Source organism: Bicyclus anynana, chromosome Z (genome assembly GCF_947172395.1).
Source record: "Bicyclus anynana chromosome Z, ilBicAnyn1.1, whole genome shotgun sequence".
Taxonomy (NCBI): Eukaryota; Metazoa; Arthropoda; class Insecta; order Lepidoptera; family Nymphalidae; genus Bicyclus; species Bicyclus anynana.
In genome coordinates, this window is record NC_069110.1 from 16,731,347 (window position 1) to 16,750,933 (window position 19,587).

At 34.0% G+C, this 19,587-nt stretch overlaps 1 protein-coding gene and 2 long non-coding RNA genes across 3 annotated transcripts; 1 reads left to right on the forward strand and 2 right to left on the reverse strand.

Annotated features, from left to right (window-relative positions):
* Positions 1-403: 403 nt before the first annotated feature.
* LOC112046333 (acyl-coenzyme A thioesterase 13) lies at positions 404-4,972 on the reverse strand. The gene is made up of 3 exons (XM_024082949.2): positions 4,731-4,972; positions 2,432-2,619; positions 404-763 (listed from the first exon to the last, which is right to left on the reverse strand). The coding sequence occupies exons 1-3, from the start codon at positions 4,812-4,814 to the stop codon at positions 607-609; spliced, it is 429 nt and encodes a 142-aa protein (XP_023938717.1). The 5' UTR covers positions 4,815-4,972; the 3' UTR covers positions 404-606.
* A 59-nt stretch (positions 4,973-5,031) lies between these two features.
* LOC128199700 (uncharacterized) lies at positions 5,032-7,602 on the forward strand. Its single transcript, XR_008252276.1, has 2 exons — positions 5,032-5,168; positions 5,693-7,602. It is a non-coding gene; the product is annotated as an uncharacterized LOC128199700 (long non-coding RNA).
* A 6,910-nt stretch (positions 7,603-14,512) lies between these two features.
* LOC112046334 (uncharacterized) lies at positions 14,513-18,779 on the reverse strand. Its single transcript, XR_002886858.2, has 3 exons — positions 18,654-18,779; positions 15,446-15,614; positions 14,513-15,004 (listed from the first exon to the last, which is right to left on the reverse strand). It is a non-coding gene; the product is annotated as an uncharacterized LOC112046334 (long non-coding RNA).
* Between the last annotated feature and the right edge of the window lie 808 nt (positions 18,780-19,587).

The window sequence follows — 19,587 nt, forward strand, 5'->3', positions numbered from 1 at the left end:
AACATTAAACTAACTATAAAATATATATAATGAAATAGATAAATATTAACATTATCAAATGCGGCGTGTGATTTCTGCTCTTTAAATATTTCGCTATTGATGTTTATTGTGGAAAAAATAAATGAAAAAATACAATTGCTGTTTCATTGTCATCTTTCCTTCAGGATCAATATCATTATTGGTCTAAGATTCGGCATTAGAAATATACTTACATATACCCTCATCGGTTAATTTTTACTAAATAAATGATAGATAATATTCAGTCACTATGAATTGTAATGAAATATTTACACACTATCAATACTAAATAATTGAATTATTTTAATGTATCTACATCCAAATACATATTCGACTTTGTGGAATGAGTCTCATTTTGAAACTAGATAAAAATAAAAAAACAGCATTTAGTCCAAATTATGCTTTTATTGATAACTTAATATTGCTAACACAACATTAAACAACAACTTTATGGCCACAACTATAAAACTACAACAACTATAAAAAAATATTAACAAATAAATAATTTTACTAAATACTTCACTAACTATCTATATAATGTATATTTTTTTATTCTTGCTCATAATAATATGTAAATAATTCTCTATTTTAGACACCAACATACTTAGTATGCCTGCCAGTAGCAAGTGTTATATTTTTGTCTTTATTTCTCACTTCCACTTCGAGAAATGCTATTTTTTTGCCGAGTTTTCTGGTAACAGCTTCAACTTCTATATTATCGCCTTCTTTGGCTGCATTCATGTAACTGAAAAAAAATATATATTAAAATAAAATCCATTTATCTCTACTTTACAGTTAAATTATCAAAAACTTAACCAATAACTTGAGACAAGAAATATTACATAAACAAAAGTAGGTAAATAATTTTAAATCATAGTCTGCTTATCTATTCACTCTGATCTCCAAACTACTGCACAGGTTTTCATTTGTGTCTAACAGGTAGATTTAGCTAAGTTTAGAGCAACATTAAATACATCATCATTATCAACTCATATTAGGCTCACTGCTGAGCTCGAGTGTTCTCTCAGGACGAGAGGGGTTAGGCCAATAGTCCACCACGCTGGCCCAATCCGGATTTGCAGACTTCACACGTGCAGAGAATTAAGAAAATTCTCTTGTATGCAGGTTTCCTCACGATGTTTTTCCTTTACCGTTTGAGACACCTGATGTTTAATTTCTTAAAATGCACACAACTGAAAATTTGTAAGTGTATGGCCCAGACCAGATTTGAACCCACACCCTCCGGGATCTGGGGCAGAGGTCATATCTTCGGGGCTATCACAGCTCCCACTGGACTATCACAGCTATAAATACATGTACCTACTCATATGTATTTAAATTTATGTTGCTCTGTACATAATATACCAAATTTGGACCATTACTATTTGGACACATATGAATAACGCTATAAAATCCCACAGGATGTGGCTATTTGCCATATTCCTCTTTTTTAAACAAATGTAACATATAGTACTTTTATAGCGTATGCTGTGGGAAACATCCCTAAATAGCACATAGTAAAAGTGAGTAGATATCAGAACAAATGAACTAAAATTGGTTTTTTTTTTCATTTATATCATTTTGTGAAAACCAGTAAAAGTTTCCATAACCTGCATAGACCTTATATGACTATCATAAGAATGGATATCTAATGTTGCTGTAGTAGTATCCTATCAAGGGTGATCGTGGAGGAGAACACACGTAAAAGGTGAGTGATGATGCATCTTAAAAGTGACCCTTAAGCCTACACCTGGGTTTTATGTCCCAGGATCTGACCTGACCATTTCTGTCTACCACACGATTGACAGCATAGTGAATGTATGGACTGCTAAGTAATTATCTCAATTCATCGAAATGGATACAGAAAAAGGTATTCAAAAACAAAACTATAGCTTGGCAAGATCGTGGATGACACTCCCATGATATGCGAGCGATGGGGGAGAAGGATTGCGCGAGTGTGAAGTCATATTCGCGGGGCATAGTGTTATGAACGAATTTACCAAGCTATACATGCAGACTCTCGTACTCTCTCGTACTCGACTCTCAGGTTGACTAGTATAAAATCAGTTAAAATGCATACTTGACAATTCACAACCTCTGTGGCACATTTGTAAGTCAACTTCATTAGCCCACTATAGGGCAGTAGCTCCCTAGAGGAGAAGGACGTTTGCAGCATATTAGTAGAATTTGTGAATGTCCTGGTCTATCATTCTATTTAAGGTTTTACATTGGCTTTGGGTGTAGTGGTAAAGTGTACAGACAACCGTTAGACACTTAACCATTGACAGTACTGATACTGTTTCTACTTATGAATCTCAGTCTTCTGGTGCTATACTCTGCACCACAGATGTCAATAATCTGTACCCTGTAGTATAGTCAGCAGCGTGATTAAGATAATATAATAAATAAATACCTAATACTGAGATCAATAGAAACTCCTCTGGTGTCCACAGTATCATTAGTTGTAAGAGCATATGTAGATACAGCATCTACTAAGTGAGCTATAAATCCCCCGTGCAGTGTCCCTCGTTGGTTCAGGTGTTCAGGACCCACTTGGAACTCTGTCACCATTCTTCCTTTATCACAGAATACCACCTTAACCTAATAAAAGATAAGAGAAAACATTAATTTAAGCACCTTCACAAGCCTGCAGAAGTATAAAACAAGGCTCAGGAATCATACAAATGTTCTGGCTACAAAATTTAACAAGTTCGCTGCGGCTCTGATTTTTCTGTATTTTACTCTGGTGCGTTACGAGGTTTTTGACCTCATACTAATAGGGATGATGACAGTTTTTTAAATTGTATATAAATTAAGAGTATACTAATAGTAAAGCAATTTTGTAAAAGGAACAGGGTATCTGCGATCATTACTTTCGGAGCTACAGGGATTTAAAGAGTCAGATTTGCGGCGCTGCCGCGGATCCCTGAAAAACGCCCCATACAAAATGGCTCGAAAAAATGATGTCATAGGCAATGTAATGATTGTTAGATTTGTATGCGCGTCCAAACAAAATTACCAATCTTTGTTATTTGTGCGTTTATGCTTATAGTTCATATATTAAAAAATGTCACATTTAATGTAAGGAAGCTAAAACTGTATGAATTTTCATCTAATTACGATAATTTTTTTTTATAATTTAATAGTTTTTGAAATTTTATAATCTCATTTATTTTGCAAATATCCAGACAATCTTTGCTTTTTATGTATAAATTAGTCAACCCTATTTACCCGAATGTATCATAAAAATCAATATATTCAAACCTAGTCATCATCCCCATTATGTAGGGTGATACAAGGACCTCGTAACTCTTGAAGATGTTAGACTTACGAGGTCAATTGACCTTGTACCGCAGCGAACGTGTTACAAGGAAGTACATTATTTAGATCTATTAACATAACAACAAGGAGGTTATGTTTTCACTGAGGAATACATTCAAAACAAAAAGAAAGTTACCATCCGCTTATAGTTAATTTACTGATAAACCAAGAGATAATCCTTTATTAGTTTTAAACTATAGTGTACAGAGGTAGTAGGTTTCTCTCCATTATAAGAGAGGGGGTATGCAACTTCTATGTGTGTTGGCACACTTAGGTTGTTAATATTTGACTTAAGAATTTCAGATGTTTAAGATAATGATGGGAACCGTGAGCTAATAGTACCACACACTGAACACAGAATTGCATATTCTGAACTTTTGATGAAAATTTTTTTGTAGAATAGCACAATAATTTATGGCCTGACTAGGTTCAAGTTTTAGAACCCACAACCTCATAATTACGAGCCATATAGACTAGCCACTGAACCAGTAAGGCAGTTAATAGTTACTAATTTAAATAAACACTATCAATACACACTAATCTCAGGAACTACATGTTTTATCATATAAATAGGCTTTTCTTTATCATAAATAATTGGTTGTAATGAAAAGTGTTTTATTTTTTATTCTATACAAGTAAGCTCTTGACTACAATCTCACCTGATGGTAAGTGAAGATGCAATCTAAGATGGAAGCAGGCTAACTTGTTAGGAGGAGGATGAAAATTCACACCCCTTTCGAAACACACAACATCATACGCATACCAGAACGTCGGCACGTCTTTGTCGGTAGGATGGTAACTAGCCAAGGCCGAAGTCCCCCACCAGCCAAAAGTAAATAACTCAAATGTCAGGGAGAAATGGAGTTAAATCTTATCTCCTAGGTGTCAGGTTCATTGTCTTACACCTCATTAAAAATGGCACAAGCTTAATTAGCATTACAAAAGCCTACAAATCAAATATGAACATTTAATGAATTAATCATCATCAGTGTTGAATGAATATTTACAAAGCTTTTTTTCTTTTTATGGCTTCGCATGAGAATTTAGTCAGTCGCCTAATAATAATGTTATTAATCATTGTCTGTCATTTGTTTGTCTGTCTGTTTTAAGTTTCTAGTCATGCTTTAGTAAGGCGAAGGAAACTTAAAAAACATTTTGATAGAGTCCTGCAAGAAAATCAAATTAATCAAGTAAAACAACCTTACTTAACCTCCACTTTACAGGTTTACCTCTACAGAGTTATATAGAATAATATGCAATCTATTCTAGGCCATAAAACACTAATATGCAACAAATGAATAAAAATAATGCAAGAGCTTATGTAATTCTTACGATTTTCCCGTCAAAGTTCATTACAAATCAGAAATCTCCTAATGTTTAAAAAGTTCTACCTTTTTGAGGTTATGATCAAAAGACTTTGTTGTAGCGATGGTTTTAGCAAACAGCTCTGCAATTTGAGCCCCTTTGGAACACATTTTGAATTTTCTTGCTATTTACAAAGCAGCGATGGTTGAAAATATCATCTTAATTCCTCGCGTAGCGATCAACATAGTCTATATTATAGAGTTGTCTTTATAGAATAAATTAAAGATAGCTCTCTTGTTTGTTTTGTAGACACATCACAACACAAACAGTAACAAGACGGCATGACCATAGATACTCTTTAATGGTCCTGTCAGTGTCATTTTCAGCATCTTCAGAGTTTGTGGCAGTATAAATTTGTCTAAGAAGTTTGGATAAACGTAAATAATAGAATCTTATTATATTTTTTACATCAACAGAAAGTAGTGATCAAAGAGTAAAAGTATGTAAACCCCAACGTTTTATTGGTGAGCTTTTAGTTTTTTTACCTTGCAAAGAGTAAATTAATATATAGGGTACACCTTGGTTACACCTTGGCAACACTGATTAATCAATAAAATATAAACAATCAATATTGATTTTGTGATGTCTGTCTGTGTTTTCAATTTTATGTATTGGAAAGTATTTAATTAGTAAAAAAAAAGAAAGGCTACCTATATAAATTAGACTAAATAGAAGTGATTATAGAACTGCTCTTCAGTTCAGTTTATTTTCTTGAACAAAATATAAGCTTTCGTTTTCAAAAAATGGCTAGTACTTCAGGCACTTTGACTGGAAAAAATAAAAAACCAGAAGGTTGGACAAAGGCAGATAAGTTCTATTTGATGGAGGCCTTAAAAAATGTTGGTTCCAACGTTAAGCTTCTTAAAGAATATCTTCCCAACAAAACTGAAGCCGAAATTGAAGACGCAGTAGAACATTACAAACGTATTGTTAAAGAAAAAATTAATTCACTGTCTATGGCTCTAACAGAGTGGGTGGGTAATTTCAGATACTCATGGATCTGATAATATCCAAACGGAAACAGCCGATGCATTACGTTTCATAGCTGAGTATGAAGGCAGACCCGATCCCGTTGACACTGGGAATATTGATTTTAAAAAAGCATACCTTACGCTAGCTGTTGCTTTGGAAGGCATACCATTACCGGAGGATAAGGTCACTGAAGCTCTATTTGCAAAATGTATGGCTGAGGTAGAAAAGACTGCCAGGGAACTTCTTAAAGGTCAACTAAATTTAAAAAAGCTCATTGAGTCCCTGGCGAAAACCCAGCCAAAGACAATTGTAATACATTTTCTAGACCTACAGAAAACAATGAACTTTCTGTTCTCCGAGATTTGATCACAAAAATGAATTACAACCCTTTATATATATCTGAAGCCAATCTCAAATTTGCCACAAATCCTGCAAAATTCATAGAAGAGAAGTAGAGAGTAGTAGTTGATGTATACCACCAATAAATTCCATATTTAAAGGGTTCTGTAGTGTAGTAGTAGAACCCACCCACAGGTATTTTCTTACCTGTTTGATCTCATACTGTAAGATGTAGTTGAATTTAGAAGTTCTTTAAGACTATTGCATTTATTATTAAAGTTAAAAGTGATAATTTTTTTAAGAGTATAGTTGGCTGTTTTTTTTATTCTTGAATACAATGTACTATAAATTAGGTATGATACCTTAAACACTGTCATTGTATATTTTGATTTATGATAACTTTATTTTTTTATGTGATATTGTTGATATTTTAGTTAAGTAGATGATGTTGAAGTATGCTTCTTTATTACAAGTAATATAATGAATGTTAGATATAGTTAAGATTTGGGAGAATAAACTCTTAGAAGATTTTAAATGCTACTTTTCTATATCCCAAAAACTTGTTCTGCTTCTGTTTCTTGGGTATAATAATGGTAGATAAATATTTATCTTAGAATATAAACTATCATTAGTGATACACTGATATTTTATAGAGGATTTGCATTGAATAGGTTCTGAATTGCTGAACTGGTTTGAAAAATTGTTTCATCAAGAGCTACATTATATTATATAACAGAATGACAAGACTATTTTTAATCCCTGGTGACGCCGCCACAGAAAACATGTACAAGTACACCGCTGAGGTCCTATTACCATTATGTACATACTTATTATTACTATATCCATTATGGAGTCTACAAACAAGACTACATTTTTATCCTTGTATTCCAATGACCAATGGGAATGGAAATGATGTGGATATAACTGGGTTAGCGGTACTGCTAGTATGAATATGGCTCTTACTTTCAAACAAATTAATAATACTGATTTCAAACAATCAGTCAATGATATTGCTTTTTGAGATGAAAATATGTAACAATTTAACTTGATGTAGCTATTGTGGGAACTTTCTTATGATCAGTGTGTGATTACATTGTATTAAAAAAATTTAATAAAAAAAATTCAAATTTTTTGCTTTTTAGTTTAGGGTAATTTTTGAGTTGGAAGTCGGTTGAATTTTTTTTATTAAATTTTTTTATTTATATGTATTTTTCATTTAATCAATACATATAAATAAAAGTATCTGTGATTTAAAAATAACTGTGTTTTTTCTAGTACTTTTAGTTGTTTACACGACACTAAAATACAGTTGTACACCAATTTTCTTTCTACAAACGCTAACGTTAGTCTCACTATTGATCGCGAATCTTTTGTCTTGCTAAACGTGGACATTTAAAAGTTACCTTTTTCTTTTTAAGGTTTTTAACGTGACTTGTACAATAAGCTCACCCCTCTTGAACGTTGCGTTGCTTGTTTTTTGTTTGCCAAAACTGTGAAATTACTTTGTAGATTGTATGTTTTCAGTTCTTTTATTTGATTTTTATTAAGTATTTTAAGTGGCAAATAAATAGCTTGAAAATATTCAACTGTTACTCGTTTATTTCTCACTAGACTGGCAAGTCTAAGAAATGCCTCTAATATTGCTCTAAGGTCCAATTCATCTTCCCTAGTAAAACTTCATGATCGTCAGCCTATGTGAAAGACTGACTAAAGAATCCTTAAGAACACGAGATTTGGAGTTTAGACCCACCACGCTGTTCTCACGCTGGTAATATTAAAAGTTCCTTTAACAAAAGCAAATTTTTACAGTATAAATTGAACTGTTTAATAAGCCCTTAACCCTACACCTATCGGTCACAAATCCGGGACTGTGCTCGGAGGTTTTCTCCGGTGAATCTATGGAATGCTAAGATATTCGTCTCATAACGGTAACTTGGGAAGGCTTATCAGTTACCATTAACTGATTGATTACCCAAACACCTAGGTATAGCTACGTAGCGGTACGACCTCAATTAGCACGCAGCCCGGGGTGCCATAACGAGCCGATCTACCGCTGAGCCGACACAAGTAAAGCACTGCTCTAATTAACAAAAATGTCCCGGAAACTAAGTGTCGCCCCCACCCCTCTCTGCTTAGCCCGGTTGTTACTACATTTACCTACTTTTAAAGTATATATAGTTTATTTCCTTTACTAAGCAAAATGCCTGTGCGACATTAGTCCAGCCACAGATCATATAACACATAATAATTTAGGTATTATCATATTATTGTAACTAGCGGACGCCCGCGACTTCGTCAGCCCTTAGACCTCTTTAATCCAGCCCCTTTAGTAATATCCCTGTGAAAATGGAGTAACTTCTCCCGTTTTCCCAACATTTTCCTTCATTGCTCTGCTCCTAATGATCGTAGCGTGATGAAAAGTATACTACCTGCCCAGGAGCATGAAAAATAATTGTACCAAGTTTCTTTAAATTCGAGTAGTTTTTGATTCTATAACGAACATACAGACAGACAGACATACAGAAATTTTACTAATTGCTTTTATGGCATCAGTATCGATCATTAATCACCCCTGATAGTTATTTTGGAAATATATTTTATGTACAGAATTCACCTCAACAGATTTATCAAAAGTAAGTATTGATAACCATAGGAGGCAGGTACCTAGCTATTGTTAATGGAGTCAACAAGGAGTTGTTAGACCTAATAACATCTTAGAAACCACAGTTACAACTTAACATTGTCTGTTTAAACTAAGTAAGTAATCCTAAAATGGAGTACCTTTTCTCCTGAAATAATTTTAGTCGCCAATTTTCACCATACAACCTGTCAAATATTTGTTTAAAGGGTCTTGGGGTTTTTACATAAGCACATTTCAAAACATTTTAAGAGCTGTGATAGCCCAGTGGATATGACCTCTGCCTCCGATTCCGGAGGGTGTGGGTTCGAATCCGGTCCGGGGCATGCACCTCTAACTTTTCAGTTGTGTGCATTTTAAGAAATTAAATATCACGTGTCTCAATCGGTGAAGGAAAACATCGTGAGGAAACCTGCATACCAGAGAATTATCTTAATTCTCTGCGTGTGTGAAGTCTGCCAATCCGCATTGGGCCAGCGTGGTGGACTATTGGTCTAACCCCTCTCATTCTGAGAGGAGACTCGAGCTCAGCAGTGAGCCGAATATGGGTTGATGACGATATTTCAAAACTACCTCCTATTTTTGACATGTGCTTATATATAGACGTACCTATGACATGTGAGTCAAGGGATGGGGGATAGCTACCTACCTACTTATGTAATTAGGAAGGTACCTAATTCATTAATTAAGTAGGTACATTAAATTGAAACAACAACAATAATATAATAATTATTATCTATTTGTTATTGAAACATAATCCATAGCATAATTAAGTAGATAGGTACATAATAACAATCTACAACATTGTTGGATATAATAACAATTTATTTAATTAATTATGTAAGTACCTACTTATTGATTAAAAACTGCATTTCAATCTATTTTAATAGTATAAGAAACCTAAAATAGCTAGACCTTTGTTATTTAATTAAAGCTGAAAGTGTTTCTATCAAAGGTAAGCAGGTATAGTCGGATGCAATCTATTTAAACTAAAATATTGAAACCAAGATTAATAATGGAGCATATTTCCTCGACCTGCTCAAAAACAGCTCCGATTTTGATGATTTTTTTTTTGATATTATTTGGAATCAGAAAGTTCTCATTAATACAAATTAGTGAAACCCAATCACAAGGTAGCTACTGTAAACAGTAGAATAATTCCATTAGCTGTCCCTCGTCTCCATCTTCAGACCTCTAATAATAGTCAAAACTCATCGAGGTGGAACGTTCTCATCAATACAAATTAATCAAACTCAATCACAAGGTAGGTACGTATTGCACATGACTGCGGCGATTCATTGCCCAACGTGGCTCGTTTACAATTTTTGAAAGTTTCCCTCGATTTCTCCAGGATCCCATCATCAGACCTTGACGTGAAGACAATGGGACCTCCGTAATATAGATACAAAAAAAACTATAGGTACACTCGAATTGAGAACCTCCTTTTTTTAAGTCGGTCAAAAATAAAACTGTAACAGTATATTGAAGAAATTTTGAAAATTTTTGTTGGAGGGCATTATAATCGATACTAAAGCCAAAAACATATTTTTTTTTTATTTTATCTGCCTATGTCTGTCTATCTGTCTGTTTGTCCGTGTTTTGTTGACCGGGCATCACGCTGGAACTACTTAATGAATTTAAATGAAACTTGTCCCGATCAGAGACCATAATACAAAGAAGGTTATAGGATACCCTTTGTCGTGAAAATAAAATAAGAAGGGTTGAAATAGGGGTTTAACGTTTGTATTGAAAGTTCTTCATTTTTAGAATTCCGTAGTCCACAAGAAACCCTTATAGTTTCGCCATGTGAGTCTGTCTGCCCGTTTGTCCATTCATCTGTCCACGGTTTAGAGCAGAGACACATATAAATATAATCCAGAATGAGTCTTTACAAGCAGCGTGGTGAAGCCGGTGAAACCCATAAATAAAAAAAAAACGAACGTCACGCGTCTCCGTTTGTTCCGCATATACAAACTTTTTCATATTTTGTAACAATTGCGTAATAAAGTACCTAACCTTTAGTACTATTAGTCGGATGCAATATTTATGACATTTTTAGATATCAGCGGTAAAGTGGAGGCAGGACATCACCCCGAGAAATGTCTCGACTTTGTGTATGACCTTCGCGTATCGACAGCCGCAGCCTATTTCCGAAACGTCATAAAGATGTCTTCCGACTATACTTATGTAGGGCTGATAAACTTAATAAAATGACAAAGGTCCAGCCATAGCAGGCCCTTTCTTGTGCTCTTTGGAGCGTCATTTTAATGAGTGCATCGCAACGCTTACATCGTTTCCACGAGGCTAACATAACATTTAACATCTTATCGTAAAGGTCACGCAACAGTTCTCCACGTGGAAGATACTGGTCACCGCGGGTCACTCCGAATGGCTCGGTTCCGTGAACCGGACCAAGGAATCGTACGCCCCAATAGCTTCAGTAAAAGGTTCGGACTCGAAACAGAGAGGTCGTGTATTCGACTCCTGCCCGCTTGGTTATTGTATACCCACTTCTAACAGTATTTTCTGACTAATTAAATAAAACCGACCAAGTGAATGTCGGGCCACGCGCAGTGTAGGGTTCCGTAGATTAAGTTAGCACTTTAATCCCTTATGTAATGCACTAAAATACCGATAGCGATACTATACTTGTAGGATAGACGATAAAAAGTTCCTCCTCACATTGCATGTAGGAAAGGAACCCCAAAAAATTTTCATTTCGAATTTTTCTTTATACCACTTTAAAGACGTACGTAGTAAGTACCAATTATCTCATCTTTCTAGTTCTAACAGACTCTGAGTTATCGTACTGCCAACTTTATCTTTTTAATTAATAACGGAATTTGTATGCAATGTTCGGTTTCCAATTGCGTTTTTTAAGTTGGTCGGTTATTACTCTTATATTTACTGTTTAAATAGCAATTGCTAATTAGCCGTTATAGGTTTACTTGTAATTTAATTATATATCCTATTTTTGTGGTTTTTTTCACGCATTCATAAACAACTGTTTAGCCGGTCGAGGGTGGCACTTAAAAGCTTAATATTTTGCAAAAGGATCCCTAAATCAAAATTTATTGGTAGAAGACCTCACAACTTTTAAAGACCTATCCAACAATACCCCACACTATGAAATAAACGAGCAAAAAGAAAATTCATCCCCACATTTGAGGACATCCACCCACTCAAATATATTTCAATATTTTATTTTACGACTTTGTTCACATTTTTAATTTACATATTCATGCTAAGTTACAGCTTTCTAGTAATAGTCTCTGCGCTAAGCGGACGGACGGATAGACAGACGGACATGACGTAACTGCCCCTAAAAATTGAGGGGAACAGCAATGTTGATCTTATTTAAAATATTATTTTAAAAAAGTAGTCATTCTGTAACTTTTTGAAATCTTGCTGGTTTCGAGAGTCTAGGATGTTATAGGTTTGACCTTTGCAAGTTTATGAAGGCTGAAAGTTGGCTCCTACCAAAGGTACCTACAATAGCCAAGTAAGGAGTTTGAACTTTGGAAGGTATTATCAGGTATCAAGGGTCCAAGTAAGTACCTTGCTTTTTTATTTTAACTTTTTTGAAATAATTTGTCAAAACTCAATCCTCAGTTACTAAATATAGCTTTAAGGATACCCTTCGCCGGCGACAAATTTAAAGTATATTTTTACCTGACAAAAACTGTAAATACGCACGATTACCTATTTATGAAATAAGCGCCTGCGTTAGGCAGACAACTCATCTTATGAAGCTTGTACGAAGACGCCACTATGTCATCGCTCCCATTACGTTATACCGGATTTATATTTGTCTGACGTGTCGTGTCGTGACGCATCAGAACAGAGTCGGTATCATACATTTTGTATGCGGCACATCAAAAGCCGTCACGACATGTCACAACACTAAATGTAAACGATGCCATATAAAATGTATGATACCGATTCTTTTATTATGCGACACGACACGACAAGTCAGACAAATATAAATCCGGCTTTACGGTTAAATCGTTAGATTTTGTATGTACACCTTTTAGCTATCAACTAATCCTAATCCTAAAGTATATAGTTCCTTATATTATGACGTGCTGGATGAATAGGTATTTTTGAAGTTACTTTTTTTTTGGTTGCCTAAATGTACAAGTTGTTGTTGTTGTTATCAACCCATATGCGGTTCACTGCTGAGCTCGAGTCTCCTCTCAGAATGAGAGGGATTAGGCCAATAGTCCGCCACGCTGGCCCAATGCGGATTGGCAGACTTCACACACGCAGAGAATTAAAAAAAATCTATGGTATGCAGGTTTCCTCACGATGTTTTTCCTTCACAGTTTGAGATACGTGACATTTAATTTCTTAAATTGCACACAACTGAAAAGTTGTAGGTGCATGCCCCGGACCGGATTCGAACCCACACCCTCCGGATTCGGAGGCAGAGGTCCACTTGGCTGTCACATGTCTAGCAGTGGACGTCCATCGGCTGTTATTGATGATAATGATGAAGGATTTCATAAAAAAAATAATAATTTACAAATATTATTTTAATAGGCATTTTTTTCTGAAAGTCAAAAACGCGTATTCGTAAAAGTCAAAAAACGGGAGAATTTCTCATAACTTCAAGGTGTTGACGAGTCCACTTATAATGCCAAACTGCATAACTAATATTTTTTTAACTTAAAATAAAAACTTTTTATGTTTTCATACAAAGTAATTCAAATTATTCCGACTATCCATGTAACACATGCCTTTATCTGTCCTTGCATTATAAAATACCTACGTAAAACTTGGCTACGTCATAATTACACGGATACATATAATATAAGGAACACATTTTAAGATCTATTTACAAAATAAATATTATTTACCCCGAATATTTATTTTAGAGCACATGTTCCTTGAACAATTTTAATTAATTTTCGGCAAATAATATAACCCCAGAGCTATGGGGAATACTCCCCAGCAACCTATATATTATTTCGGTTTGACGAAATTTGTAAACCTTTGGGATCCTCCCATTCCCTTAAGTTACGCTAACTCATCAGATTTTCGAAAGTACACTTTCACCCTTATCTGGCGAAAGTGTTTGATGGATTTACAAGACGAAGATCCTGGGCTCGTCCCCGGCTAAGCCGATTGAGATTCTTTTAATTAATCCAGGTTAGGCTGGTTTAGCGTTCCAGTACGATGTCGTGAAGAAACCGAAAGGGGTGTGGATTTTCATCAGTTCAACAAGTTCGATCTTAGATTGCATCATCACTTAATATCCGGTGAGATTGTAGTCGAAGGCTAACTTATAAAGAATAGCCAAGCCGTTTGTATATACTATAGGTATTTATCTCTTTAGAACATTGAAATGCAATCTTCAATATAACGTTCCTAAAGGGGTAAGTTCAACGAAAGGTTATATCCATTTACTTCTGTGTCAACAGATATCGCTCTAGTCTAGAGAAACACAAGTAATAAATTCTAGGAATCAGTTCAAAGGCAAGCATCTGTAACCTCACTCTATTATACCCTTTTATATGAAATCAATAAGAATACCTTACCTAGTCTTTTTAAAGCTATTTGTTAGAAATGTATTATTTATTTATTTATAGTTGTTATACTATAGTGGATACAGAGGTACAGTTTGTGGGGTTCTAGGGGGTAATCTCTAGATCTAATGAACCGGTTTCGAAAATTCTTTTAGCAATAGAAAGTTATGTTTCTTCTAAACATTAGAATGAGTGTAAAATATATTCGAGTTAAATTGATAACTTTCTCCAGTTTCTTCGAAAAATAAAATTTAATGTTTATTTAACTTGTAATAGTTAGCATACTAAGATTTGTTTACAGTGGTGAGGAGGGTTTAAAGATAAAAAAAAATACGTAAAAAAACGCTTTATTCAGAAGAAATTAAAACATCATTTTACAACGTATCTACTACTACTACTACTACTACTACTACTACTACTACTACTACTAGTAGTACTACTACTACTACTTCTACTACTACTACTTCTACTACTACTACTGCTATCACTACTTAACTAATGTTTATTAATTATTCAAAAGATTTTTTTTATAAGGTCAAAAATGTGAAATTTCGTCAAAGTTTTTTTTGATATACCTATCTACATAAATCCCAAATGATAGGTAACAAACACAAAGTAAGATCCAAAGAAATAATAAAAAAAAACATATTTTCCAATAAGCCCACGCTATCTCAATTTGCGTTGGAGTGGAAAATGTTTTAATCATCATTTTTGTCTGACAAGCAATAAGATTCTAAAATTCTCAACTCGCAAGAGTTTTCGCAGCATTCTCTGGCTATTGTGAGTCGGTAATCTCGCTTACTCTTCTCAGTTGCGTTTAGATCTATAAAAAAACAAATTTGGTTAGTTTCTCTCAGCTTAATTTACTAAGGTTTCTATTAAATAAAGGAGATGGTCCATTTCAGGTCCACTCTTGTTTTAGGCATTATTAAAATTTAAAAAATACAAGGGTTTTATTCAGTGTTAGATAGCCCATGTATCGAGGAAGGCTATAGGCTATATATATTATCCCCGTATTCCTACGCGAACGGTAACCACGCGGGTGAAACCGCGCGGTGTCAGCTAGTGATATATAATGTTCATAGTGACACATTGTAAAAAGGTTGACAAGTGAAGCGGCTAAAGATTCTGTTAGTCGCCGATAGCGTATATCATCTTGGTTGCTTGCGTGACTGTACTAGCCAAGTTGAATAAGTTTGACTTATTAAATAATAAGACCGCAGCGTGACTGGGTCCGCTAGTTTAAATATGTTTGAGCACTTACTCTCACTCGCCGGAATAGTATCATCAATTGGAAACTCGGTTAAGTCTGGACAGAGGAACGAAAGCACTGTCTGCAGTCTTTTACCGCAATATTGGTAGGTTGATTCCACGTGCCGAGATGTTGTCATCGCGACGACCACCAGAAGAAGCAGCAGTGTAACCTTCATTTCCTATAACCAAAAAACAAGATACGGATCAATTTTATTGCCGTCTTAAAAAAAAAGGAAGTCTGGTTCCTTTTCAACCCTTAATGATGTAATATTGTCAGAATTGCACAGTTTTTGTTAGCTTCTTAGATCATCAATTTAGGGAAATACTGGCTGATTTACATGTGATACAGATTTTAAAACCGTATGTATGTTAGAGTGTGGTCGTCTCACAAACTAAAAGTTGTATTGTAAAAAAAATAAGTTGGCAGTAAAATGTCTTTAATTTAACATAGTCCAATTGAAAAATATGTGTTTTAATTAGACTTCAGAACTTTCATTTATTTATTTAATACTATACGAGTAGATCCGTGATAGCCCTATGATATGGATAATTAGAATCTCTGCCTTCGGTTCGGAGGGTAACATCGTGAGGAAACCTGCACCCTTGAGGATTTTCTCAATTCACTAGGTGTGTGCAGTCTGTCAATTTGCAATGGGCCAGCGTGGTGGACTATTGGTCTAGCCCCTCTCATACCGAGACTCGTGCTCAACAGCGACCTGAATATGGGATGGAGGGATAGATGATACTTCGAGTATCTATACATATTGAAGTATAAGTTCTTTAGGCACGCTTGACTTGGGCTTGACGTGAGTAAGCTGAAAAGCTTGGGGAGGATGCCGTACGAAAAGTGTAATCGAGCGAGAGAGAGAGCTAAATAAGTGTTACATTAGTCGTGTGTGTTTTTTTTACTACAAAAGAATAAATATGTAAGCTCTTAGCTAATACTTAGTAGTTAGAGATAAACAAGTATAAGAATATAAGTACAAAAATAATAATTTAGCAGCATCGATTTAGGAAGGTGGTGTTACACTTTATGACTAACTGAGCGTGAGTGAGTGAGTCTTAATCTTTATCATTAACATGTGATAGTGATGTTTGAGAAGGCCCGCTATAACTATCAAGGTAGCATCGTGGGTCTGAACTCCAAATATCCCCTAAAGTTGATGACTACACCCTTCGAAATAAAGTTTCTCTACTAATTTCCTTTAGAGATTATTATAGCTAATACTATGCAATATAAATATGACAAATATAACGTCGCCTCATGATTTCTGTAAAATTCATAATATCTCAGATAATAATGAAAGTTTGTAACGTAAGAAATTTGTACGTTAATTTTTTTAATTTTTTTTTTTAATAGGGCTTAACGTACATTGTTCAACTGGCCGGAAAAAATCTGAGTCTCAATTTAATTTATTTTTATTTAGGTAATAGTGTGTAAATAAACAAGAGCCTAGAACTAGACATAGAATAACTTTTCAATTTCACACACACATTATGTTTTGTTAGGCCGCAGAGAGAGCGGTAAGCATGGAATATCAGAAACTAATTTCCACAGTAGCCTTCGCTACGGCGCAATTCAGCTGTCAGTTGCAAAAGCCTCCCCTTGAAAAACAGAAACCGAGCGTATATTCAGTTCTTGTTACACGATATTAATATTATAACAGTCAGATAAAACTGTTTACAGCTATAATATTAATGAACATCTAACCAAATCGTGTAATGTTAAACTTACTGACCATAAGCGAGCTAAATTTGATAATAATATAAATTTTCCTTTGATAAATAGTTATTTTTTTAATTATATTACAAGTATTGTAAGATCGCTGAATTATTTTATTATTGTACTAGCGGACGCCCGCGACTCCGTCCGCGTGGAATTCGGTTTTTCAAAAATCCCGCGGTAACCATGGATTTTTCCGGGATGAAAAAAAGCCTATGTGTTTATTCAAAGTAAAATCTATTTTCATACCAAATTTCAGCCAAATCGCCGCAAAATTTACAAAGTCTCATACAAACTTTTATCACCAATTTTATCTCCTTGGGGGCAGAATTGATCAAAATCCTTTCTTAGCGGATACCTACTTATGTGCACTTCTTCCCTACCATATCCCAACCCTATCCATACTCTACCTCTACCCTAAGTATCCTATGCCCGCCTCCTGGTTCTAAGCAACCTCCCTATCAATTTTCAGCCAAATCGGTTCTGCCGTTCTCGAGTTGAGCGTTGAATTGAATTTTTTAACTATTGATATCTTTCGAATGAAATGTCCGAATTGTATATTTCAAAAATCAAATCAAGGTATTGAAGCAGTCTCGAAACTAAAGTTGTTTATTTTGATAATAATAAATACTAATATACTAAAAAAAACCTTTAGTCAACGGCGGCATTTTCATTATTTTATTTTAATAAAATAAAAGAACACTTATCATGACTATAAAAAGTAAGACATTTTCGTATATATGTAATATTTATCTGTTCTGTAAGTCTTAGTACTCCTACATTATTTTATTCTAACATCAATAGATTTAGCAGCGCACCCGATGTTTTAGGTATTTTTTACACCTTTCTGTTACATTATTGAAGTTTTATGAAGGATACCCATTTTTTTTTGAAAATATATTACAGCCTAAGGTACTCGGGGATAGTGTAGCTTTACAACACTGAAATAATTTTTCTAATCAGTTTAGAAGTTTCAGAGCCTATTCAATGCAAATAATTAAAAAAACAATCAAACCTGTCCTCTTTTTAATATTAGCATAGATTAAATTGATCGTTTTATTTATACGATATCGTTTTATTTATACCTTTCGAATAGGTAGCACTAGATACTAAAATTAACTTCTTTGATGTTTTAAAAGTGCTTATTAACTTGAAATAGGCAAAATTTTAATTGAAGCATGGCAGATTTTCTATTTATTTAAAGATTTATTTTTATAATATTAGTTTAAAAAACAAAAAAAAATACGTCGAAAACTTTTATTAGTTTAGAAACGCATGATAACTATTTAGCTAACTATTCTTCAAATGTACGTATTTGATAGTAAATTTTTTGTCTATTATATCTAATTATATTTCCGAAATTTATTAACTTACTATAGCTAAAATGAAAGGTAAAATAACAAATGCAAAAAAAAATGAAAAAAAAAATAATAAAATATGAAATGAAATAAAAATAGGGAAAGAAATAAAAATAAGGAATAATTTATTCACTTACGAATAATGCCCAGTACCAGTACTCGTAACTCGAAACCTCCAACACTTCTGATTCTCTTCTGAACCCTCACGTATTTATATACTTACCTATATACCTAACGGAAACATTGTATGCTACCTAACATAAACTTAGGGTAATTGCATATTAGATATTAGTCCAATAGTGCTTTGTGACTATTTACTGCAAAGTGGGCGTGAAAATAAACAACAAAATGTAACTAAATTTAACGCTTAAATTATTATTCTTATAAGTAAAATAAATACGTATATTTAATTACTTTGTGTATTGTTATTACACATTAGTTTAATTTATTCATGAATTAACAACTTATTTCCAGAATATTTTTAAAACGCTTTTCTAAATGTACAATTTTACAACCTGCTGTTATATTTATAAACAATAAATACACAAATTAGTATGTATGTGAAAATAAAAAAAAAATACATCGCACTAAATCAAACTATTAACTTACTGGAATATATTTGCCGTAAGGTATGTGAAAACCACAGCCCACTTCACTGTCATTAATGCATAAAATCGGGCCAAATAATAAATAGTTGTGCGTAGGCCTTAACTATCTATTATCATAAAATGTATTTATACTTACTGTTTATTCCGCGAATATTGGGTACAAAGTTCATAGGAGTAAATTGCATGTCAACAGATTCGCATGGTTTATCGGCAAGAGTAATAACTATCAATAACTATAATAAATAATTAATATAATTATTGATTTATTTTCTATGCACCATGAAAATCTGACGAATCTAAGCAAAACACCATGACACCAACCTGAACAAACGTCTTCCGATTCCGATTCCATCTACAGTTTCTATCTGTATGGAAATCCCACTTGGATTTATTTGTAACCGACTTAAAAAAAAAAAGAGGAGTTTCAGTTCAATCTTTTTTCTTAATATTTGTTACCTTTTTT

What these genes read in the sequence shown, in the direction of transcription:
- LOC112046333 (XM_024082949.2), bottom strand. Translation starts at nt 4,814, where the DNA reads ATGTGTTCCAAAGGGGCTCAAATTGCAGAGCTGTTTGCTAAAACCATC. An exon ending in TTGATCATAACCTCAAAAAG is followed by an intron (nt 2,620 to 4,730) that starts GTAGAACTTTTT and finishes ATCTTTTATTAG; the next exon opens with GTTAAGGTGGTATTCTGTGA. An exon ending in TCTATTGATCTCAGTATTAG is followed by an intron (nt 764 to 2,431) that starts GTATTTATTTAT and finishes ATTTTTTTTCAG; the next exon opens with TTACATGAATGCAGCCAAAG.